Here is a 25,867-nt window from a genome sequence, read left to right on the forward strand (position 1 = left end):
AGATGAATCAGAGATGTTCTCTTGTCATTGGACATGTCTGCACGATAGGAGGCAAAGTTTGTCCATTCAAAGACCAATCTGAAAACGTTTTACTGTCACTGGGTTTATAATTTCCCTGCTGATGTGGGATTTAGATTCTGTGTCCTCACTGTCACTGCATTCATTTATGTTGGTGTTAAGAGTGGGATAAGGAAGTGATTTTGTCTGCTGTTTGACTGGAGTCAATGAATGTGTCTTCCACCAGGTGGTGACAACTATCAGTATCACAACTACTCATTGCGTTTTATCCGCTTGTTCTTTCAACCTGTAGAAAAAGGCTCTTAACATACAATAGAGTTCTTGTTTGTGTTAAGTCCCAGTTCCACTTTCATTTGTGGTATTTTGGGGAAAGTTTCCCCTTTCTTGAGTCTTAAGTTTGGGTTTGTGGTTTCAACCAACAGATGTTGCACCAGAAAGACCATGTTTGATAAAGAAGACACAATACAGTTTAGCTTACTGTGAGACGATATACAAGTGCCTATTCCCTGGATGCCATCAGCACTGCAGCAACTAAACTATATATCTTGGTGTATAAGCCCATTGGGTCAACATTGCACATTAATGAGCAGGACTGACATTTCAATTACATAATTGGCTTTTAACAGAATTCTTTGCATTCATTTGATTAATTAATTTCATTTGGTTAATTAGCTTGATTGGCCTGAAAGAACAGTCCTGCTGGCAAACCCTGGATTTACCCAAAAAAAACAGGAACACTCTTTAATGCAGTTCAGTTTAACAAGCCACGGCCACAGATACTCAAATTGACACCTTTAATGTCTATAAAACTAACCTATTATGTGCCTAACCATATTCACATTTTTTATTTACTTTATTGGCATGTCCATAATGAAATGCAGTATTGCCAAAGCAGGTTGTACAAGGTTTACTAATAAGAATGTATAAACCACATTGTTTAAATAAAACTATATATCTATACAACTAATGCTTAATAATGTAATATGATAAGATGAGAAGCTGTTTAAAACTCTAACAATACAATTATGTAAATGTATGTAAATGCATTTTTTTATGAAGACTAACTGAGATAATTAATTTAATGAGGCCTTGATTTATTTGACATGGTAGCTGCAAGTACCATATTTATTAAAGGGGCTCTGAAGATTTCATCGATAATGTGAGAAATATATATTTTTATATTTGAAAATATATTCAAATATTTTGACATTTTAAGTTTGGCACAATAAATCCACCATATGTGTCACAGGGAATGGAGAGTACTCATATGTGTCGGCGTTGTAATGGGCTACTGTGACTTTAAAGGGGTGTTGGTTCTGTGAGAGGTAACAGATAGGTTTAATTTATTCGCTAAGAACACATCGCACATCTCGGAGCCTCTCTGCCTTGCAACCAGTGTGGTCTCCTTTGCTTTCCAGAAGACATCCTTCAAAATAGAAATCCGTGCGTGTCAGCGGTTGCACCCTTCCCGGAGCGATGGGAGGTACAGCCGTCTTTATTATTCTCTAGTCGTGAGCCTGTCATCATCTATTTCCCACACAGCAATCTGATCAGCATTATTCGGTATGTTTTCTCCCGTGACAGAGGCCGAGACCCGACAGAAACTGCTGCGCAATGTGAAGAAAGAGGTTCGTTGCATTTTATTCAATTCTCGCTCATTACAGCTTATGTTTACTGTGTGTGTGTGTGTGTGTGTGTGTGTGTGTGTGTGTGTGTGTGTGTGTGTGTGTGTGTGGTGTGTGTGTGTGTGTGTGTGTGTGTGTGTGTGTGTGTGTGTGTGTGTGTGTGTGTGTGTGTGTGTGTGTGTGTGTGTGTGTGTGTGTGTGTGTGTGTGTGTGTGTGTGTGTGTGTGTGTGTGTGTGTGTGTGTGTGTGACACCGTTCATCGGGTCTGAGCCACGACAACGTAAAAGCCCTGCTTATAATAAAATGTGCTATCATTTTACACAATAAGAAAAGCGGATGCAATTAGGCTTTCAGTTGTCAAAAAATGGCAAATGTTTTTGACTGCTGTTAGACCGGTGTAAGATGATGGTGACGATGGTAGTGATGCTGTTGATGACGACGAAAATGATACAGATGATGGTGGTGATGATGATGGTTTTATATCGACAAAAAACTGCACTTCTAATAAGACGTTTAAAGATTCATTTGGTTCAATCCATGCAAAACCTCCCTTTTCACATCCTAAAATGTGCCCCCCCTCTCCCTCTCCCTCTCCCTCTCCCTCTCTCTGAAGAAGATGGCTAAACTGACATTTTCACAACAAACCATCTTGTTATTTAAAACTTCAAGTGACCTTGTTTTTAATTCACACTGTGTTCTAGCAACCATTACATGCTCCAACCGTGATTTATTTATTTATTATAGTTTTGATATTAATCAACACGGAATTTAACTAGCTCATCTCAGACACTTCAAAACTGCTCAGTGACTCTGTGATCCCCTGGGGAAGAACACAGGATGTTTTATTCATAACTGAAAAAAGACTGGTGCTTCCAGTCTAATCGTGTCTGTGCTCCCCCTCACCTGTGACTCATTGCCTCTCAACATCCATGGCTCTGATGCTGGATCCTGCAGCAAGGAGGGGCTCAGCTGGTATATATATGTTTGAAACACAGCAAATAATAATGTGTATTTTTTTTTAAATAATAATTTTCAGTATTTAACATTTTCAAGTCAGTTCTTGATTCATATAATAGAGCATGGGTCCCTAACATGTTTGTGCATCTGCAATTATGTGATTCTGGACTGGTTTTTATAAAATACACTACTAATAGGCAGTAACAAAATCTGATCTCAATTTATGACCGACTGTTACAGTAAAACACAATACAGCAATAGTTATTCCAATTAATGTCAACCTTTAAAATGTTACGTATTGATAATTACGATGACAGGAAAGACAACCTTTCAAGCTGACATTTTATCGACTGGGTGCTTTCAGAGACTATACATGTATAAAAGAAAGCCTACATTATAAACATATCAATAACATGTGTTTGTTTACCTAGCAATGACCATCTTTCACTGAGTTGCATTGTGGGAAGTGTAGGCAGTGTTTGACCAACAAAGGGATTCAGAAAAGTCATGGTATTTTGGCATTTGCCTCTTTGTTTTGACCAATTCGCAACTTTGGGGAAGTGGAATACTAATTTCCTGGAGTGTTCCTTAAGGTTGCAAGAAGAAAATATGGATCAGAGGTGTAAAGAACCATATTCCTCCTGTACTTCTAGAACAAGTTTATGAAACATTTCCTTCACTGTTCTTGCAATGCTCAAGTTGAAGTTGTAGAAAGCAGAAAGGGAAGAGCCTGTGTTGTGGCTTGTAGGGAGGGCATAACAGAGGTTAAAGGAAACCGGCTCGAGATACACTTTTTGTTATATTCCATGGAATGCTCTTAACATCCCGATAGCAATGAATATCTTAAGTGCTTTGACAAAAAATCCATAAAAAAATGTCATCTGTGGAAGCCGTAGTACTGTAAAAAGCACGACCAATCATTTTAGCCGGCCCGGCTAAAATAACTGGATGGCCTACCTGCCTGTCAGCCTTCCATCTGTGCACAAACTTATCTCATGCCCTCATTGGTCATGTGCGCGTTCGTGTGTGTTGGAGGAGGGGCTCTGTAAGGAAGTGGCAGATTTTCTCCGGTTGTGTATTTTCAAATTCTAGCGCACTCGAGCTGGTTTCTCAAACTTACCTACCCCACCTTTAAGTATTGAGCCTAATAAATAATTAGCTCTATCATCGTAAATGTGTTGTGGAGCTGCACCAATCTTCCATTGCTGTTCTTAACCTCTTGTAACTCATTCCCTCATTGCTTCCTGTTGTGCTTCTTGTTTGGACTCCCTGTCACCTCATGTAACTGTGTCAGACAGATTAATCCTTGTCCGCTGTGTACTTTTTTCTGTTAGGTGAAACAAATTATGGAGGAGGCAGTAACGAGGAAATTTGTGCACGCAGACAGCAGCCACATCATATCCTTCTGCGGTAAATGTTTTTTTGTGATTACATTGCACCAAAAGCAATCTTTCTCGGACAGAGTGTTCCGAAATTGAGAATACACGCTCAAGGCATTTTCCATTATCTTTAATGTTTTTGAAAATTAATGTAGGAGTTGGCATCATTGGCTATTCAAGTGGGGGGCCATAAAGAGGGACAAACTACAAGTAAATAACAGAGCATCTTTTTTTTCTATCTTGAATAAATCTGTTTCTTTTGGCTTGAATTCAGCCTTTTGTATCCAATTTCAGAAATGATATTGCACGGCATGCTGGTTTAAATAGTATAAACCACAGTAGTTGTTACAACTTCACTGACATGTACAGTGCAGATGGTTGACATCAGTGTGTGTCATCCTCAGTTCATCCTCATAGTGCAAAATGGGCCTTCACAGACTGTTCAAGCTATGCAATCCCTGACAATTTATTTTCAAAATGTTATTAGTCATGTCTATTTATATGTGATATGTAATACAGTAGACTAGCACCCTTTAAAGGTGTTGATACTAACCAGGACTGAGGCGTATGTGATTCACATCCTTCATATCCTAGCAACGGAAGACAATGTTGGGCAGATTATTTGTATCAGCTGTGCTAATTTTCACCAGTTTTTTTTAAATAAAAAAATATTAGGCTTCAGGCCATTTTATTATTTATACTAAAAAGCAAGTAAACATTTTCTACCTCAATAAAACAAACACATTAATAAAGTCTTACTGAAAAAAAAAACCCTAATCAAATATTGACTAATACTCTGTGTTTGTGTATGCAGCTGTCGTGGAGTCCTGTGTGCTACACGGACTGAAGCGTCGTATAGCAGGCCTGCTGTGCAGTAACAAGGTTGCAGCTCTTTTCATGAAGGCGGCTAAAAGCTTTACCCCTGCTGAGGAACTCTGCCACAAAGTCCAGGAGATGCAACAGCTCATTGAAACCAGGTGAGGTGTTAACTCCAACCAGTGAGAGGCCAGGGACAAAAAAAACACCAAGGTTCAAGGTTCAAGTTCAAGGTTTTATTTTGTCATAAACATAAAAATCTTAGGTCACAGGCTCCTCCAACAGTGCAACACAATAAAACAGATAAACATAAAAATATAGTGCAGGTAAATAGTAAATACAAAAAGAAAAATAGTTTAAAAAGTGAAATAGTGAAATAGTGCAATAAGAGTCTAATTGCAAGTTATTGGAATATGATATATTAGATAAATAATTTCTAAGTAGCAGCCAGATGAATGTTACGGATGTTTCAACAGTTCAGGTATTTAACAGATGTTGTTTCAACAGTTCAGGTGTTTAACAGTCTTATGGCCTGTGGGATGAAACTGTCCCTGAGTCTGGTGGTTTTAGTCCGGATGCTGCGGTACCGCCTGCCAGACGGCAGCAGACAAAACAGTTTGTGGCTGGGGTGATGGGGGTCTTTTATAATCCTGAGGGCTTTCATCCTGAGCCGCTGGGAGTAGAGGTCCTCCATGGATGGAAGCTCCCTCCTGGTGATGTTCTGTGCAGTTTTCACCACCCTCTGTAAAGCCTTACGATTGAGGGCGGTGCAGCTGCCGTACCAGGCCGTGATGCAGCCAGTCAGGATACTCTCTATGGTGCACCTGTAGAAGTTGCAGAATCTCCTGGAGTCCATGTTGAACCTCCTCAGCCTGCGGAGGAAGAAGAGCCGCTGTCGAGCTTTTTTGGTGATGGTGGTAGTGTGAAGAGTCCATATCAGGTCCTCAGTGATGTGGACACCGAGGAACCTGAAGCTGCTGACTCTCTCTACCGTAGTCCCATTGATGGTGATGGGGGCGTGTCCCTCTCTCTGCTGCTTCCATAAGCACTCCTGTATATTTATCCCTTTTGTGTTCTCCTTCTATGGGTTATAATATCCCCGGGTGCCCTGTTCTGTCCTGTGTGTCTGCTCCACTTACAACGATACAGACATGTCATCAGTCAGGTTTCTTTTCTGTTTTTCAGCAAGCAGAACAATTCTTCTCAGAGTAACGACCGCAGTCGGCAATCCAAGTTGGCCAACATCTCGCCTCAAGCACTGAAACACCTGTGGATCCGGACTGCTCTGATAGAGAAGCTCCTCGACAAGATTGTCATGTATTTAGTGGAGAACAGCAGGTATTGTTACTTTTAATGCAACTAGATGAGTAACAACTGATCTCACTGATCTGAGATCTTGATGATCTCCGACACTACTTTGGCTTGTTTGTTTTTGCACCTCAACAGTTTTCAACCTTATAAGCAAAGTATGTTGTTCTGTCAGCTTTTCTCCTATTGTATGGTAACATCCTATAATGTGTGGTTTGAAAACAGAAAGTTGGGTAGAATTTCAAAATTGTAAAATATCCTTAATTTCTAAATATTGTTTCCTGCAGTGCCTACTACGAGAAAGAAGCCATGCTGTTGAATCCTGTGGATGGACCAATTCTTGCATCTCTATTGGGTATTTATAAACCTTCACATGGACAAGATTAAACAGACACACCTTTTATTTTGCTTTTGTACTAATTTAAAACTGATGAACCTTGTTTTACAGTTGGCCCTTGTGCTTTGGAGTACACCAAAGTTAAGACTGCAGACCATTTCTGGACGGACCCGTCTGCTGATGAGCTCGTGCAGCGACACCGAATCCACAGCGGCCACTGTCGTCAAGATTCCCCCTCCAGACGGCCTGCCCTGGTTAGATATTGAGGGCTTAAATGATTTAAATCACCTCATCAGCAATAACCTAACAATGTGTAATAAATATTCCATGTTTTTAACCTGTATCAGATCCAGAAGAGACAGTCCAGTGGTAGCATGGATGATCGCCCTCTCATGTGGGTGAGGGACTATGTTGAGTCCCTCCACCAAAACTCCAGAACTACACTTCTGTTTGGAAAGAACAATGTCCTGGTGCAGCCGGTGTGTGTTTCTCTTTTTCAGAGAATATATGTTCACTTTTTATGAAACATGAGAGCATCTTATTTATGCCTATTATGTTGAAATTGTGTTTATTGGTGTAGGCAAAATCTGATAGTGACAGCTCCAGCTGACATGTTGTTATTTCAAATCTCTGTCTTGTGTCTACAGAGAGACGACATGGAGGCCATCCCAGGTTACCTTTCTCTTCATCAAACTGCAGACCTCATGACACTGAAATGGACACCCAATCAGCTGATGAATGGCAATGTGGGGGAGCTGGATTCTGAGAAAAGGTTAGGCTAATGAACCTAAAGAAAAAACAGTCTTGCTTTTGCACAGGTTACTCATTGGCTTCCTTCATCTTCCTTTCAGTGTGTATTGGGATTATGCTATGACGATACGTTTAGATGAGATTGTGTACCTCCACTGTCATCAGGAAGGTACAGTATCCCTTAAGTTTCTTTCTGCCCCCAAATAAGTAGTTTAAAGAGTTATTTACATTGTTATTTATTGTGTTATTTTCTCCAGTGAACAGTGGTGGGACAGTAGTTTTGGTGAGCCAGGATGGGATCCAGAGACCTCCTCTACATTTCCCAAAAGGAGGACATATCCTCCAGTTTCTCACCTGCCTGGAGACGGGCCTGCTACCTCACGGACAGCTGGACCCCCCTCTCTGGAATCAAAGAGGAAAGGTCAGCATGAATTTTGCCTCATAGAATCCTTCTGTTTCATGTTATTCTAAGTGTAGCTATGATCTGTTGAAACAATCTGTTGCTTTTCCACTCACAGGGAAAGGTTCTCCCCAAACTGAGAAACAGGAGTCCGCACGGCTCCTGTGATTCTGTATCCGATAAGGAAGATGATGAATCAACCGATTATGTGTTTCGAATCCTCTTTCCTGGCAATCAGATGGAGTTCAGTAAGTGTCTTTAATCTTCCTGCTCTGCCTCCCTGAGCTAATCTAATAAAACATCATCAGAGATTACATCTACGATTGCATTACTCTCCAAATACTGATCTACAGATTAGACAATTGCAGTTTAGATTAATCTGTTTTCCCAAGGCATATATTATTTATAATTCATCTTTATAATTAATTTTCTCTCATTTTGAGCTGCTGCATTTCCCTGTGTGTTATAGTCCCATCAACAACAATGAGACTTTGCATAGACATTCAGAGTAATTTGTTTGCTACATCTACATCTCGCCAAAAGTGTTTCCTATTGCTTGCATACATGCATCAGAATCCAGTTTAATTCCAACTCAGTTTTCAACAAACAGTGAACTTGCTTGGGTGTCATTTGTGCAAGAAACATAAATATTAAATACAAAACATTACAAATAAATATATCTTATATCTAAAATATACACAATGTAATGAAATGTGCAAAAAAATCTAGGGGATGTGAAAAGTTCCACAGTATTTTAAGTAAAAAGTAATATGCGATGTCCAAATCTATTAGAACTATGATGGTATTAGTAGCATCAGTAATGATAAAGCCTATAACTTCTAGCAGTGGCCCTGGAGCTGATGGAGCAGGGAGTGAACATTTGGCAACCGACGCCCCGAAAGTCCTCGTGCTCCTCCTGCTCACAGAATGGCTCTTCTGATGGCTCTCTGCCTAATGGCTGTAATCAGGAAAGGTGCGTATTTCCCTAGGACAGGCTCAAATATAAATTCAGATCAATCTGTTACACTCAATTTGCCATGTTCCCCTCTTACCAGGGCTCCCTTAAAGCTCCTCTGTGACACCATGAAGTATCAGATAATCTCCCGTGCTTTCTACGGATGTGAGTACAACGAACTGTTGGTTATCTTTGATGATTTGGGAATCATTAAAGTAGTGCTTATCGATTCAAACATTTGTCTTTCCTCTCCAGGGCTTGCATACTGCCGGCATCTGTCCACGGTTCGCATACACCTTTCTGCTCTGGTCAACATCACTATAGTTGACCCTGATGTGCCCTGTGATTCCAGAGGAGGCCTCTCTGTGGAGGTCTGGGGCCAATTCCTCAAAGACAGCTCTGTAAGATACACAGAGAAACACCAAGCGAAGAGTATTAATTCATTTCTGTATTAAATGGTACTTTTTTTGATGATTGATAAATAGCAGAGTTCATCTTGTTCAGGCGTTTGAGGAAGAGGAGATACACAGGCTTGTGTATTATGGTGGTGTGGCTCCTTCACTACGCAAAGAGGTCTGGCCCTTCCTGTTGGGACACTACCAGTTCACCATGACTGCCAAATGCCGACAAGAGGTATTCTGATGAGCTATTTGAAGACTGAGACTGTGTGAAGTACACATATACACCATTGGGAATGTTACAATCTTTGTTTACACAAGGTTTCCTTTTTCAGATTGACGAGCAGATGCGGATCATGTATGAGCAGACGATGAAGGAGTGGCAGGGATGCGAGGCCATCGTTCTTCAGAGGGAGAAGGAGAAGCATGCCGAGGCCATCGCCAGATGTTTGTCAGCCAGTGTGGAGAGAGGCCCGGTGCAGCGGGACTCCACCATCAGCACAGATGCAAGTTTGACCTTTTTTGCATGGCATGTGCTGCATTATGTAACCAGTTTCAACTGGCAGAAGATAACTGTTTAAAGTATTTTGAGGTCATTTCTATGAAAGTTGGCTGACGGCTTCGCTTTTTGTCTGTGTGATGCTCTCTCCGTTACAGTCCTCTCTATGTAGCAGCTCAGATCCACAGAGTGCCACCTCACAAAGTGATTCCAGCAACAGTGCACAGGTACTTTCTCAAAACAGCAATGATGTTCAGTATGAGGCTTTACTGGTGTTTCCTTCATGTAAAATATGTAATCCCACTTTTTACAACACTTTATACAGTGTAGGTCATAACTCTATAGATTTCCTACGTTTCATTCAAATTGAACTGCAATCAATCATCTTACATCTTTAAATAATAGATAACTTCAAAATTGCAGTGTCATAACCTGTTTTAAAACATAACTTGGATGTAAAAAGGAAAACATTTGACCAAAAGTTAAATGTGAATGATTAGATAGGACATTGTTAGATATAAAAAGTACATTGAAATACATTTTTAACCAAAAGCTACCAGGAAGGTTGGAAATCATTCTTAAAACATATAGTATTCCTTGAAAATGTTCCATCAGTAGTATATACAGCAGTGGCGAACCGTCAGGGCCTTCAAGGTATTCAAAGAATACCCTGGAACACTCAGATAAAACAAACAAAAAATCGATTTAATTATATAAATAAAATGTAATAAAATGTAATAAAATGTATATAAAATGAATAAATGAGAATGGTATCTGTGTTGTTGATCTGTAATATTACAGTGTTACGTTGATTTGTTTGTCCTTCTCGGACCATGCACTACGCATTTCAGTGGTTTTGTGTTAGAAAAGAAAGCAACCAATCAGATCTTGTTCTGGGTCTCTGGGTAGAATATCCTTCAACCAAGGTATTCTATATCCTTGATCAAATGCCCTGGCCGTTGCACTGAATGAGAGCGTACGTTTGGATTGACAGTTTGATCAACCAATCATATATTGATTTGTAGCCAATGGGCGTATTCTTTCAGAGTTTCCCTCGGTTCCAGGCTACTCTAGAAGGCCCGCTAGTTAACTGGCTCGAGACAGAGGATCTAGATGAATGCGACGAAGCAATTCATGCCGTTTTATTGTTTTTAACGTTGAAATGGCAAGTGCAACAGGTGAAGATGAAGTTGTTGCGGAATTGTTGTGAGTACCCTTTTCAAGACGACAATTCAGTGAAAAGACGGACATTATGTGGCGGCGGTGTGTGTGTCTACAGAAGGTCCAGTTGTGATAGACACGGTTCGCCACTGATATACAGTATGATTTATAGCTTTTGGGCTAACTCTAAAAGCACTGGTATAACGCCTCAACATTTGTCCTTTTCATTGAGCCTGGTTGCAAAATGTACTGCATATTCACTGCGTTTCTTTTGTCACCAGGTATTTGGATCGGTTGAGGCAGTGGATCAGATTGAAGCTGAACCCAAGGCTGAGGAAACAGAAATACAGCACAGTAGTCCACTGAAGGATATCACAAGTGGCACTGCAGATGCCCCAAAGCTTCCCTCCGGCAGCCCCTCCTCTCCGGGTCTGACAAATCAGCAACCAGGATCAGAAAACAGCCCTCTTGTAACAGAGTCAGCTGTTGGATCCGCAACCGCTCAGCCGTCAGTGGAAGAATCAGAAGTCTTACATGAAAAAACAACTGCATCACAGGAAGAGGATGTAAAGGACCCAGTAGCCAAGGAGGAGGTGTTAGAGACAAAGATGGAGACTGTTTCAGAAGGTGAGGTTAAGGACTGTGGAATCAGTAAATTAGAAGAAACACCTGAATCGGAAGAAAAACCTAAAGTAGAAGATAAAGATATTTCAACAAGTGAGCTGTCTGAAGACTTGAAAGCAGTAGACGCAAATATGAATTTAAGAAGTGTTCCAGAGAGCACAAATGTTCTTAAACTAGAGACAGAGATTACTAATGAATATTTCCAAGCACCTCCACTCGGTCAGACCTTGGCTTTTCAAGCACAAAAGAGCAAAGAACTGGACGTGGAGCCTCTATGTCCGCCTGCAGCAGAAAAAGACACAAGTGAAGAACCGGAAATAACTGAAAAAAAGGCCTGTACCACAGAGTCAGAGAAAAAGGATGCTGAATTAACAGTTTGTGACTCGGCTGAAATCAAAAAAGACAAACCTACAGATATTCAATTTGAGAAACCTGGTTCAATTTCACCTGTCAGACAAGTACTGAACGCTCTCCAGTCAGCGTCAAGGGGGAGCCTTTCGTTACCGTCCCACTCTCGGCAGTCTCCAGACACAGCAGATTCAGACGACTCTCCTTCTGCCCTGGAAATGGAGGACATACCTGCAGGGACATGTGTGACCTCTGAGGATATCAGGTCTAGGCCTTTGACTGGCCTTTCTGCACCCCCTGTCTCTCTTGCGCAAAGACTGAAAATGGCATCAGAGGATTTTGTCCTAGATCACCATCTGGACACAGCGTGCAACACCAGCCCTGAGGGCACCGACCCGGGCCTTTCTGAGGAGGAGCCCGAGATGGAAAATGTGCTCGCTGAACCGGAGTCTGCAGAGGTCGGAGGAGGAGACGCCAAATTGGACGAATCCTCAGAAGAACAAACCTATTCTGTAAGCAATACACATCATTTACAGACATACTTGTTGTGTGCATATGTGCAATATATATGGCGTTAATAACTGTGCAATATATACTTGGCTGCTAAATCCTCAGAACTGTTACAGGATGTGTTTTTTGTAAATTGTGTAACCTTTTTGATTTTAATTTTTTTTTTATGCATGCTACTTAGGTAACATTAAGCTGTGTTTGGCTCTTTTCTGCTGTAACAATGTAAATGTCCCCTCTGTGGGACTAATAAAGGGATTCTGATTCTGATCATTAGCACGTACTAACAGAATTTTCTATTATTGTTGTAGCAAGAGACACTGGATATGTACCTGATCAACTTGCATCGCATTGACAAAGATGTCCGACGCTGCGACAGAGCTAATTGGTACTTCACTACTGAGAACCTGGACAAGCTGCGTAACATCATGTGCAGGTAAATGAGTCGCCATGCCAAATATCCCCGGAGTTTTGTCTTAAAACATTCAAGTTTGACAAATATGGTTCTATTTCGTCCCAACTGACCGCCAGAGGCGGTGCTTTAGCACTGGATATGTCCATTGCGTGCATGCGCAGCTCGAGTATCAATAACAACAAAGTCACCTGTGACCCACGTGACACCGGCTATATATGCCGGTGTCGTCAGAGGATCTGTTCCTTTCATCTTCTCGCTGCACGAGAGTACCGTGGCTACATTCTTGTAGCCTACAGCGTTTCGGTTGGAACGTTTGATCACGATTTTAGACTAGCTATGTGAGCGCATTACAACCAAAATAGAGCATTTCAACGTCGTTCTTTATGTTGTTAGATAACGTTATATAACCACACTTGGTTATGATTGGGTAGAGCAACAAAATACAAACGTTCGTCAACTGGTTTTAATTATATCGGCGAGGGTGGGGCTGGGTCGCTTGCCATCCATTGAGCCTGCCATCGCCTCCGCGGTTCTGGCTCCTGATGAGGCTCCAAGGCCTGATGCCAGGTGCCCTCGGCCTCAGGGCCCATGGGCGCCATCCCATCCCACCGGGAGACTGTCACTGTGGATGCATGTCTCTCAGGGTGGGGTGCGGTGTGGCAGGGCAGGACTGCTCAGGGTCAGTGGTCTGCCCAGGAAGGTGCACGCCATATCAACGTGCTAGAGCTTCGGGCTGTGCTGCTTGCACTCATGCACTTTTTACCCCAACTGGCGGGCAAGCATGTGCTCGTTCGTTCGGACAACATGTCCGCTGTGGCCCAAATCAACCACCAGGGGGGGCACCAGGTCCGCACAGCTGCTCCGGGTTTCACAGAGCCTCTTGTCTTGGGCATTCCCCCGCCTGGCCAGTCTGCAGGCAGTCTTTCTACCAGGAGACCAGAATCAGGTCGCAGATTTCCTCTCTCGGCACAAGCCTCCAACGGGGGAGTGGAGGCTTCATCCAGAGGTGGTGGAGACAATTTGGAGCCTTTTCGGCAGGGCCAAGGTGGACCTCTTTGCCTCGGAAGAGTCGAGGCACTGCCCCCTCTGGTTCTCCTGGGCAGCGGTGACCAGCCCGATGGGTCAGGACGCTCTGGCACACGACTGGCCAGACAGTCTCCTGTATGCCTTCCCGCCACTGCCTCTGATTCTACAGATGCTTCAGAGGGTCCTTACTCAGGGGCACAGGGTCCTTCTGGTCGCCCCCCGCTGGCCAGGGAGAGTTTGGTTCCCACTGCTGCGCAGTCTCTGCTGCAGCCCACCATGGCGTCTCCCCGACAGGAAGGACCTTCTGTCACAGCTCAGGGGTCAGATCTGGCATCCCGACCCTCAGCGCCTTCAGCTCTGGGCCCAACCCGCTGTTGAGCGTTTTCACGGCATCTGTCAGGGAAACTATCCTGAATGCCAGAGCACCATCCACTCGAGCGCAGTATGAGTGCAAATGGAAGCTCTTCTCCCACTGGTGTTTGAGTAAGGCCACCATTTTAGAGTTCCTGCAGTCCCTTCTGGATAGTGGACGTTCTCACTCCACTTTGAAGGTGTATATGGCTGCTATCTCTGCCCGACATGTTGGAGTCGACGGCGCCACGGTGGGGCGCCACAGGTTGGTGTCCCTCTTTCTGAGAGGGACACTAAGGCGGCGTCCCCCTAGCACCCCGAGGGCTCCGGCTTGGGACCTGCCCCTAGTGCTGGATGCCCTATCATCTCCTCCCTTCGAGCCCCTGGCCCAGGTGGGGCTTAAGTGGCTGTCCTTGAAGGCAGCATTTCTGCTTGCCATAACCTCAGGGAAGCGAGTTGGAGAGCTACATGCCCTCTCTGTGAGCGATACATGCCTGAGGTGGAACTCCGATGGCTCGGGTGTTGCCCTCTGGCCGAATGTGGTGTTCCTGCCCAAGGTGCTTCCACTAGCCCACTCCAATCGGCCTATCCAGCTGGCACGCTTTAACATTCCACAGGAGAGCGGCACGCCTGAGTTGCTGTGCCCTGTGCGTGCCCTAAGGGCGTATATTGATGCTACGGCCTGTATACGGCGGTCAGAGCAGCTCTTCGTTTGCCATGGCGGCACTAGGAAGGGTTGTGCTTTCTCTTACCAGCGGCTGTCCCACTGGGTTGTCGATGCCATCTCACATGCCTATGGGGCCAGTAGCCGCCCCCTGCCATCAGGGCTGAGATGCCCCTCTACAAGCATCTCAACATCTTGGGCTGCCCTGAGAGGGGTGCCCCTGGAGACCATCTGCGCCGCGGCATCATGGGCGTCTTTTGGCACATTCTCCATGTTTTTATCGGGTTAATGTTGCCACTCCCCACCCTTTGGGCGTGGTCCTGTTGCCGAGCTCCGCTGCTTCCGGCTAGGCAAGTAAGTGCTTGGATTCTTCATGAGATTGTTGATATAAGTCATCCAGTGCTAAAGCACCGCCTCTGTCAGTAGGGACGAAATAGAACGATAGTTACGTCTGTAACTACGGTTCTATGAGTCCCGGATGACCACCAGAGTATCCTGTCACTCAGAATTCTTGTGTGCTCGCGAGAAGATTCTGGAAACAGATCCTCTGACGACACCGGCATATATAGCTGGTGTCACGTGGGTCACAGGTGACTTTGTTGTTATTGGTACTCGAGCTGCGCATGCGCGCGATGGACATATCCAGTGCTAAAGCACCGCCTCTGGCGGTCAGTAGGGACTCATAGAACCGTAGTTACAGACGTAACTATCGTTGTCTTTGCAGTTATGTGTGGCAGCATCTCGATACAGGTTACGTCCAGGGCATGTGTGATCTGCTAGCTCCCCTACTGGTTATTCTGGACGATGGTCAGTGAAACATAACTAAAAACTCTCAGTATACACTTTTTTTTTAATGCAATTAAATGGCTAAATTTGCTTTTTTATGTGTGTGCTTTCCAGAGGTCATGGCATTCAGCTGCTTCACTGAAATGATGAAGAGGATGAACCAGAACTTTCCTTATGGAGGTGCCATGGACTCTCACTTCGCCAATATGCGTTCTCTTATCCAGGTATGTGGATAAATGCGCACCAGCGGATGTGAATGAATGCATATACACAAAAGCTATAGTGTAATAATGACATCTTATTTTTACACAAATAGATCCTGGACTCTGAGCTGTTTGAACTGATGCAGCAGAATGGAGACTACACACACTTTTACTTCTGTTATCGATGGTTTCTCCTCGACTTTAAAAGAGGTGAAGGCAAACACACGCATCATGACATTTGCTAGAATTGACAATTTAAGATGATTTTATATAATGTTATACTGTATGTAATCTGATCCTGGTTGTCTTTTTTGCACAGAAATGGTGTATGATGATGTTTACTCTGTGTGGGAAACAATCTGGGCAGCCAAGTACATCTCCTCCGAGCACTTTGTCCTCTTCATCGCTCTGGCACTTGTGGAAATGTATAGAGACATCATCCTAGAAAATAACATGGACTTCACAGACATCATCAAGTTCTTTAATGGTAAGAGAAGAGAAATACAATTCTACAATATGATGGAAAAAAGTGTTGACAATTACCGGAGCGTATTCATAATCAAAACTAGATTGATCAGCTATGATATTGTAGGGTACTTTCAAAAGCAGCTCTCTCAGTCTTAAGGAGAAAATAAACAGTTAAATATGAGCAATATTATTGTAAATAATTATGGTTTTCCAATTGTTTTCTCAGAAATGGCAGAGCGACACAACGTCCCGCAGGTCTTGATGATGGCGCGAGACTTGGTCAACAAAGTACAGACGCTCATAGAAAACAAGTGACACAACTGTTCTGCTGCCACATTTCTTTGTGCTAAATTGTTTCAAGACACTGACACCACATAATAGTAATTTATTCAAAGGGAAATACATGTTTATGAAATACAGTGATTGGTAAGTCCAGTATTCTAAGATAGTTGTACAACAACTTATTCCCAGCTGCTCCTCTCTACATGTATATTCAGGGGAGATGGAATTATTGCCAGTACATTTATTTTGTATGTGATATTGTTCACCTAGTGAATGTACCCTTGTTGGAACTGCTTCAGGATGTTATTTATTTGCCTTAAATTAAGCTATTTTTTCAGGGATCCAGCAACCAAATTATTCACTGTATTGTTATTTTTGTTCAGTTACACGTACATCTTGTGATGCACTTGAATATATTTTAAATATCATCATTTTTTGCTGAAATTGTAGCTACCATGACTAACCTTCTTGAATATATTTTCAGTAATGATGTCCACCATTACTGGATGATTTGGTTTTGTGAGCGTTAAATGTACATTAGATGAGTTTGAGTCTAAGTAGCATGTGTGGTTTGCTTCTCAACAGCCATTTTAGGACAAATTACCGGCTTCTCTGAGGCGTGATGGTCCTCTTCCTGTTTTTGCCTCTAATGCACACAAGCTTGGAGGAAATCCAGACCCAACCTGTGATCTCTGTGCACTCGGGCATGATTGCATATAGTTTGCATATAAATACCATATTTCCTCTTGTACCGTTCCTAAACATTGAGCTCCTTCTATCTCTGACCTTGGCTATGCATTGTTTCTTTGCAGACTGGTTCTTGCTACTGGTTCAATGCAGACACATTTTTCTCAACTTAGATAACACTATGCTGCTCAGGCAGAAGATATATGCTGTTGTTTTTTCACAACATCAAGATAGTACAGTGCCAACAGATTCTACTTCCTTTCAGCATTGCGGTAGCTGGTGTGGTTGATTTTGAGCTGGTGGTAAACTAAAAGTGGTGTGCAGTGAAGGCAGCATGCTTCCTTTGCACTCTCTTATTCACTTTTACCCTACAATCAATGTTATGGTTTTCTGCCAATTTATTGCCCTGCCATCTTGGTTGCCTTGTCTCTAAAACGCTCTAGTCTTACAATACCTGTAGCTATTTCCTGGAGTAAATGTGCATTTATCTGTATTACCTCAAGATCCCTGTGTTCATAGCAGTTGAAAAAGAGCTCTGCTCCTCATGAGGTTTCAGATCACATACATGGTTTCAGTTTGGCTTTGTCCCTTTTTCTCGCCTACATTTTGTTTCTTCATTTTGTTCAGCACCCTCCACCTTGATAGGCTACTTCCGTAGTTTGATCAGTTGAAAGAGCAGTGAACTTGTGCTCAGTCTATTGAAGTGCATTTATCATTTTTGACAGCAATGGTCAGCAGATTTACTTTAGATACTCCCGAATTGAATTGTATTTGTTCAGCTAAAATTAACAAATAATGTTCAGGAAGACTTTATATCAATAGTTTTAATTGGCCTAACGGGGTCTGTGATAATCAGTTTAGTAGATATTCCAGAGGGATGTCCCAAATGTTCAACACAAATAGAAAATTCTCTATGTGACCTATAGTTTCATTGGTGCCACTTACAATTGCAAAATAGCCATAACACACCCTTGTTTGGTTCACAGCAGCTTACCCACAAGTGTTTGGATTCCACTGCTAATGTCTCCATATGATCTTCTAAAACATGCCTGAGTATTGCTGTTTGTGTATTGCTGTGTTTGTTGTCAGAAGATTTACTGTAAACAATGTGTTTGAAAGAAACTAAGCTCGTACATAGTTATATAAATGCAATACGATGTCTGTATATGGTCTTTATCTGATTATAATGAACAGAAAGATACAAATATGCCATTGGAAATAAATATATTTTTATGTTTTTTCTCTGTCCTCTCAAAATTGTCACCTGGTAAAGTTAATTTATTGCGTATTAAAAAATATTATATTTTGCATCCCATGTGCCTGGTTTTTATCTCCGCACTTTACACTTTTATACTCAAGTTTAGAGACGCTGATTTCATTTCTGCAGGGATTTTGATGAAAGAGCTGGACTACAACAGCCTTGATTTTGTGCATTTCAGAAAGTACTATATCTTTACTGACCATGTTGTATATTTGACAGCTTTCTGTTAAAGTTTTTTACAGCTTGCCATTATCAAAATTACAATAAAATATTTGCTTAGCTTTAAATACAGGTCACAGTTGCAAATAATACAATTGGTTATAGCTGCTAAGGGAGCCTGTAATTGTGCATGCCAGCTCAATAGGACATTTGAATAAAATAAAGCCATGGTTAAGGTTACTAGTAACATCTGCTTCAACCTTTTGAAAATGAGTTAGATTAATAGTAGTTAGGATCTATTAAAAACAAAAAGACCATACAAAGTTTGCATTTTTATTGTAAAGAAAAAACAACATTAGAGATGCATACAAATGATAATCCAACTACAGGCCACCTCGGTCACACATAAAAAAAGAAATCTGACAGGTGAGACTCACAGTCAACATGTGGCACTAGTCTAAAAGGCTCACAGGATACATGTTTTGAATCAGAGTAGGATATTGATTAGCTTCACAGATTCTCAGATTGGCAAGTGTATGATTAAATCTACTGGATGAAACACACAATAAGAAAAATCGTGTCAAGAATTTAAGCAATATGACTTTTAGCCTAAAAGCTTATCTTCCCCGTCAAGGTTTGACACCACACCCCAGGATTTCTTTATAAAAGAAATCTGCAATACATTATATGATAATCAAATATAATTACCTCGCTAAGAAAGAAAAAACAACAATCCCGATTCCAGATACCACAAATGGGTGTTTAAAAAACAAAGACAAATTATCTTTAAGGCATTGGGGAGGAGCAGGGTGATCGTGAAGGTGAACATGGAATGTAAATAGTAATAACAATGACTTTTCCTACGAGGAGGCCTGGGGTTTAAAAAAATTTAAAAGTAGAATTACAAAACATTTCCCCCAATTCCTCTATAAATGGCGTGCATTTTTATCGGTAATGACGTGGTGGTGGTGGTGGGCTATGGTGCTGTGGAGCGTGCCTCCTGGGGGGTGGACTATGGCGTGGACTATGGCGTGGACTATGGCGCGGACTATGGCGCGGACTATGGCGCGGACTATGGCGCGACATAGCATGGCGTGGAGGTGACTGGTAGCGAGCAGGAGGAGACCCTCTGTTATGGTAGGGAGGTGTACAGCGACTTCTGGATCTGGAGCGGGAACGTGAACGGTTAAAGCTGGGAGTGCCCCGTTCCTCGTAGACACGGACGTAAGCAGTCTCACCCTACAAAAGGAGGAATATTGGATATTGTTCGTTTTAACCTCTTAAGATTAAAAAGGGACATTTGAATCTCAACAGCACAGGCACTCACCTGATGTGAGCGGAACTCGGTCCGATCCAGTCTGCGCAATGCGTACTCCATGTCCTCTCTACGGAGGAACTCTACCACCCCGTCTCCATCACGCTGCACATCTGCAAAACAAACATCCCCTGCCTCGCGCATATGATCCTTCAGATCCTGCCAGCTCCCAGTTGGTGGTAATCCTGAAATGGGAAAAGACTACATTTGTTAGGGACAGAAATGACTTCCTTCTTTTAAAGTTCAAATACCTGGAAACCTTAGTAATAGGTTTAAAAGCATGTTTTATGAAGTTTGAGCTTATCATAATTAACAAATCTTATCTAATCAAATCCAAGCAGTCCTAATCTACAGCTGATATTAGCATGCTTGTTTAAACGGTAGCATACAACAGTTATTGCTGTAATGACAAAAATACACCTACCATTCGCTATAGTTGGTGTTTGGGTTTATGCAGCCAACATGACCGGTTTCCGTTAATGTTTGGTTTTTCATGACTTAAAAAGCTGACTTGACCTCATCCATTTAGTCCCCTTGTCCTTCAGTCCGCCAAGAAAGAGAGTAACACTTCTGCCTAAAACTTGTATGTCCTTAACTAGGTCTCTTGTCCTCCAGTCCGTGAGAGAGAAGATCTACCTTAGACTCATGATGTCCACTACTAGTCCCCTTGACCTTCATCCGCCATGAGAGAAACATATCTGCCTATGACTGATGACGTCCTTTACTAGTTCCCTTGTCCTTGAATCCGGCATGAGAGAGAGAGAGACATACTTGCCTATGACTCAAGATTTCCTCTACTATTCTCTTTGTCCTCCACTTCACCAAGAAAGAGAGAAACATATCTGCCTAGGATGGATGATGATCTTTTTAGTCCCTTTGTCCTCCAGTCCGCCATTGGAGAGAGAAAAAGTTATCTGCCTACGGCTTGTGATGTCAAATACTAGTTCTCTTGTCCTCCAGTCCACCATGAGAGAGAGTGTGAAACAAATCTTCCTACGGCTCATGATTTCCTCTACTAGTCTCTTTGTCCTCCACTCCGCCAAGAAAGAGAGAAATGTACTGTCTACAACTTGCGACGACCTTTACTAGTTCCCTTGTCCTCCAGTCCGCCATGAGAGAAAGGGTGAAAGTATCTTCCTACGACTCTTACCACCAACACACTCCCATTCACCATGAGCTCCAGAAGACAGCGAAAGAGAGAATTATGATCTGGCTATGACTCATGACGTCCACCTACCAGTAACCATGACCCGGAATTCAGATCTTCGAGTTGGGGGTCCAAATCTTCCTTTAGGTCCTCCAGGTCCTCCTCCTCCTCCACCTCCACCTCCACCACCTCCACCTCTTTCTCCTCCTCCACCACCACCCATAGGACCAAATTTAGCACCAGCGGATCGAGGGTACTCCACTCTCAGCTTGGAGTCTCCATATCCATATCCATTCCTTCCATAGACAGCATCATCTGCATCCCTAAGAGAAGAGAGCAAAGAACTCCTTACCAAAGTACGCTTGTTTGCTTGCGGACAAAGGTCTGGAAATGCCGTCCCCATCCAGTCCCTGCTGCCAGTCACTGGAGACGGGGGACAAGGGGAATGTGATTTGATGTGCCAAACACCATCCCTAAAACTCACCGTGGGTCTTCAAATCGGACGAATGCAAACGGGATAGTGCCTCTATTGTTCTTCAATTCAATGTCCCGGATTTTTCCATATTTGTAGAAGAGATCCTCAATGTCTCTCTCCTGGACATCCACTGGAAGATTCCCCACATAGATCCGTCCATCTGACATGGTGGTTGAGTGATTGGCACTGCTGACACAGAATGGGGGCACCTGCAGACTTTTAGATCACTTCTTGCTTTCACAAATAGCTGTTGAAGTAGTCCTTATTCTACTTCCTAGTTCCAATCCGAGACTTAGTCCATCCACCTGCAAGTCCTCCATTTAATTCAAAGTAAAGAATATTTAAAAGCAGAGATCTAGCCACGAGTAGTAAATGATGAGTTCAAAACAAAATGGCACAGGCCCTCGGACCCAAGCCTGAAATCTTTAAAAAAAAAACATAGTAATAAATGTGAATCTGAGTCATACATGTTAATATACATTTCGAATGTTTAACAATTGGGTGACAGATTAAAGCAAACATATGTTATGACTTTATGGCCCTAAAACCTACTCATTGGTTGTAATGCGTTCAGACCTGGTGATTGTAAAGGCTATTCAAAATGATTTACGATGTTCCATTATTCATTAACCCTGGCTGCCTCATAAGAAAGCCTCTGCACCTGTAGTGGTCTGGTTTAACCTGTAATATGTCACCTGCAAGTATTTACTTGAACATCTACCAGCACTCCCTTTTATTTTTCTAAATACTCGTATAATCGTGGTGAACGCTCTGTTGTTGTTGTTTAACTAACACGAATCTAACATTAAACGTTAAATACAAGTAAGACTTCAACTTCATTACGTTTCCGACACATTAATGTATTAGCCCATCTACATCAATGTGTCAGTTAACCAGGGGCTGAGTTTCAACTCAGCCCCTGGTTAACTGACACATTGATGTCGATGGGTTAATACATTAATTTAGTAATAACGTTAGGTAATATCATGAAATGTCCTGGTTAACAACATCACATTCAGCAGTGATAAGTCATCAGAGGAAGGTGTTTTCCCAGAAGTAACCTTAGCCTCAACACGGCTAGCCTGCCTAGCTAACCTCAGCTAGCGTCAGTTATATACATGAACGTTAGCTTGCCTTACGTTTTCTGCAACGTAACGCTGCATCTAATGAAATAGAAAACAAATAAACCGGACAGTCCAGCTTGACATGTTTTGATTTAATGTTTAAACTGACTTAAGACGTGTTATGTAGTCCAGGTAATTACGATATCGGTCTCTTTGTTGACAGGTCAGCTAGCCGGGGCTAACGAGAGTCTGTTTCCGCAACAAAAAAAACACCAATATTCCTCTCTCACTACGAAACAAATAATAAAGTAGGATACGTTAAACGCAGTTCATAAATAACAATTAAATATGAAAACAGCAAATACCTTTTACACAAGCAAGGGCACCTTCCTTCGACTATATATTGCTAGCAGTTGGCACGCTGTGCTGCTTCCTTGTTGGTTAGCAACATTAGCAAACGGGTCTGTCTACTTCTTGTTCACAATACAAGCAGACTGTAGTGAGGGTTATTGATTTGCTGCCTCCTGCCGGTAAGTGAAAGGAACATGTAACTGGCTCTGGTATTCCCGTATGGTATTCCCCCATAACCCAACTCACAATAATGTTGTAAACAAGTAGACCTAGTAGTGGTGTAAGAAATTGCCTACTTTGAGCTTTAAATTGAGTAAAAAAGCAATGATTTCATTGCATTAGAGTAGGAATACACTAATGCAATGAAGTCATCCTTCATTCCAAATGTTTCAAAGGTAAAATAACTTACATTTTGAACATCAACATATGCTAAACGTAACAAAAGTAAAAGTATGCATTAATGGCCAACTTCAGAATAGGTTGTAATTAACGATGTGACTCAAAGCTGTCAAACTAATGTAATGGAGATAAAAGTCAAATGTTTCCTTCTGAAGGGTTACGCAATAGAAATATCAATTTTTCCTTAAATCACACGATGCCCCATGGTCCTTTCTTGTGTCTTCTCACCTTTTCTCTCCCAAGACCCAATAGTCATGCCTTTTGTCTTTGTGTTGGCTCAATCCTGGTCCGGGTTGGTTCTCTGTCAACTTCAGGCATCAGGTCTCTGGATGTGTTACACAACCAATTATTACCAAATACCTTCAACAATTAGATGTGCTCTGCTGAGCAAACAAAGGGAAATCGGCTCATTAAGAAACACTTCAGAAAAGCAGCCATGGTGCACTTGATATTGTTTTTTAAACATTAAATTGATAACTACATGCATCTGTTGGAGAACCTTGTATACAACAATGCAAACAACCTCTAGAATGTTTTCATTTTAAATAATTGTGAAGCCATGGAATCTAGGGTTTGAATATTTCACTCAATGTAAATAACATAAACCTCTACTGAAGAGCTTGTACAAGCTGATACAGAACATACTGTATGTACAGTATCCCTTACAGCAGGGCTATTCAATTAGTTTGGAATGGGGGCCGGTTGATGAAAATGATCCAAAGCAAGGGGCCGGGAAAAAGATGGCTTGAAATATGAGCAATCATATTTAAGAGCTTCAGATACAGTAAATACTACAACAGCATAGTGGAGTGCATATATTGTGTTTAATTCAATCAAACAACATAGCCCCAAGGCCTTTATATATCTAAATGGCAAGTTCAGAACTCAGTAGGCCTACATGTTTCATTTGATTTCATTTAGGTGAAATTATCTAATCATTCACGCAGAGATGCAATCAATGACAGGAGTTGTCACTACAGTATAGTAGGTGGGTTCGAAACCCGAGCCCGTCTAAGTTTTCAGGCATTGTCTACCCCTCTATCTCTCAATGTAACACCCTCTCTGGAATAAAGGCACTATGGCACAAAAAAAAAATTGATTACTTTTTAACATTATACTCAAACACCCCGGGGCCGGATTTGGCCCGCGGGCCGCCAATTGAATAGCCCTGCCTTACAGCAATGATTATAACAGCTGTTACTGCTGTATGTGGGTCATAGGCCTACCTCTGTATAGGTAATATTTCTAGGTGTTTTGAAGCATGATTTATTTTTTAAGAAATGTTGTGTCTGAAAACACAGCATCACATTGACCAAACTCCTTTAAGTAGTGAAAGATGTGTTCATCCCTGCCTGTGGCCATCAGACTGTTTAACTCCTCCCTGGGAGCGTCAATATACTTGCACCTATCTATTTTTTTTTTGGTATTTTATTTAACCTTTTATTGGAAGTTTTTACCTTTATTTTATTACATTTTAAAATGGAACAACTGTCACAAAATCAGTATTAAGACAAATAAAGTATTCTGATCTTTTTCCTTGTAACAAGGTTGTTAACAGATAGTTTCAGAAGATGAAACAAGCGGAACAATTGGGTCATTCCTAGCATTCGGTGCCATTTCAGCTAGGGTATTCAAAAATAAAAAACATAATTTTCCATGTTTTCTTTTAATTTAATCTGAATGATGGCTTGTTAAAGTGTAAGAAAAATATTTTGGCCAAGCTCAGGATATTATGTTTAAAAACCTTTTTTTTTACCATCCCCAGTTACTGTGTGTCCACCCTGTTAATGTGAAAAATAGTAACAGGGTGGACATTTTATGCCAAACTTGGCTATTGCTACATGTGTGATGATAATCAAGCTAGCACTTGGTGACAACAGAAACATATATTTGATAGATATATTCACCATATTGAAATGTAAAACAAATGATCAGTTCCACTAAAAATGAGCATAACAGGGTGGACATGTTATGCTTTACCGCAACAGTTAAGTTCTTTAAAACATTAAAAAAACGTTCAAGGAAGAACGCATTCACTCTGCTTCTTGAAGATGATTTTCCCACTCAAAATGTATCCTTTTTCTTCTTGAGTCATACAAATAGTAGAATAGTAAAGGGGTGTGTCCAGAGGGATTCAAATCAGAGTAACAGGGGACATTCAAACAGGGGACACACACTTTATTTTCAATAAAAATGAATTAATAACAACAATTTCAATTTGGTGAGGAATATTAGCAAAAGGGTGATACAACAGTGACAAAAATGTAGAATTTGTTTGTATTTCTTTGATTTATTTTTGTATATCTGTTACAGAAGTTGAGCAAACATGATTTGGGACACAGCAATTTGGCCTACTTGTGCTAAAATCAGAGTAATTATTTTGAATTTTGAATATCCTGGCTAAATAACATTGTTGTTTTATGGTAGAGGGTAGACACATTTAAAACCAAGCTTTTAAAAAATAAGCATTAGACCTTTTAAATACAAAATATATGATATAATGGGGTGGGGACCTAAATGGCACCGAATGCTAGGAATGACCCGGTTACATGTTCTTATTCATATGAAAATGTGCTGTATAAAGAAAAAGTCCATAAATAAAGATCTACATCCTTCCTTATTCTCTTACTGATTAGTACACCAAACTACTTGCTATGGAAAAATCAAGCTTTAATCTCTCTCTGTTTTCCAAGAAGCTTTGAGGTCATGTGCAAAAGCATCAGTATGTGTGT

General features: G+C 41.6%; 2 protein-coding genes across 7 annotated transcripts; one reads left to right on the forward strand and one right to left on the reverse strand.

Moving 5' to 3' along the window:
- The first annotated feature begins 1,354 nt into the window (after positions 1-1,354).
- Positions 1,355-18,274, forward strand: sgsm1b (small G protein signaling modulator 1b). Of its 3 annotated transcripts, XM_034123417.1 has the most exons (25): positions 1,355-1,501; positions 1,603-1,646; positions 3,935-4,010; positions 4,794-4,956; positions 5,981-6,133; positions 6,391-6,458; positions 6,552-6,694; positions 6,788-6,919; positions 7,088-7,212; positions 7,292-7,359; positions 7,448-7,611; positions 7,709-7,838; positions 8,434-8,563; positions 8,646-8,710; positions 8,801-8,946; positions 9,050-9,178; positions 9,279-9,449; positions 9,601-9,669; positions 10,885-12,087; positions 12,394-12,518; positions 15,263-15,345; positions 15,439-15,548; positions 15,641-15,737; positions 15,847-16,014; positions 16,222-18,274. In XM_034123417.1, the coding sequence occupies exons 1-25, from the start codon at positions 1,495-1,497 to the stop codon at positions 16,308-16,310; spliced, it is 3,858 nt and encodes a 1,285-aa protein (XP_033979308.1). In that variant the 5' UTR covers positions 1,355-1,494; the 3' UTR covers positions 16,311-18,274. The 3 variants fall into 3 exon arrangements, 2 of the variants coding, with proteins under 2 accessions (XP_033979308.1, XP_033979307.1); XM_034123416.1 differs by having other exon boundaries at positions 1,365-1,646; XR_004555280.1 differs by lacking the exons at positions 15,263-15,345; positions 15,847-16,014; positions 16,222-18,274 and having other exon boundaries at positions 1,365-1,646.
- A 429-nt stretch (positions 18,275-18,703) lies between these two features.
- On the reverse strand, positions 18,704-22,865 carry srsf9 (serine and arginine rich splicing factor 9). Of its 4 annotated transcripts, none has more exons than XM_034123233.1 (5): positions 22,751-22,865; positions 21,331-21,507; positions 20,937-21,169; positions 19,712-19,884; positions 18,704-19,623 (listed from the first exon to the last, which is right to left on the reverse strand). In XM_034123233.1, the coding sequence occupies exons 2-5, from the start codon at positions 21,486-21,488 to the stop codon at positions 19,330-19,332; spliced, it is 858 nt and encodes a 285-aa protein (XP_033979124.1). In that variant the 5' UTR covers positions 21,489-21,507; positions 22,751-22,865; the 3' UTR covers positions 18,704-19,329. The 4 variants fall into 4 exon arrangements, with proteins under 4 accessions (XP_033979124.1, XP_033979123.1, XP_033979126.1 ...); XM_034123232.1 differs by having other exon boundaries at positions 21,331-21,530; positions 22,751-22,861; XM_034123235.1 differs by having other exon boundaries at positions 21,331-21,510; positions 22,751-22,853.
- Between the last annotated feature and the right edge of the window lie 3,002 nt (positions 22,866-25,867).

The sequence above is a fragment of the Trematomus bernacchii genome, unplaced genomic scaffold, assembly GCF_902827165.1.
Source record: "Trematomus bernacchii unplaced genomic scaffold, fTreBer1.1, whole genome shotgun sequence".
In the NCBI taxonomy this organism is placed as follows: Eukaryota; Metazoa; Chordata; class Actinopteri; order Perciformes; family Nototheniidae; genus Trematomus; species Trematomus bernacchii.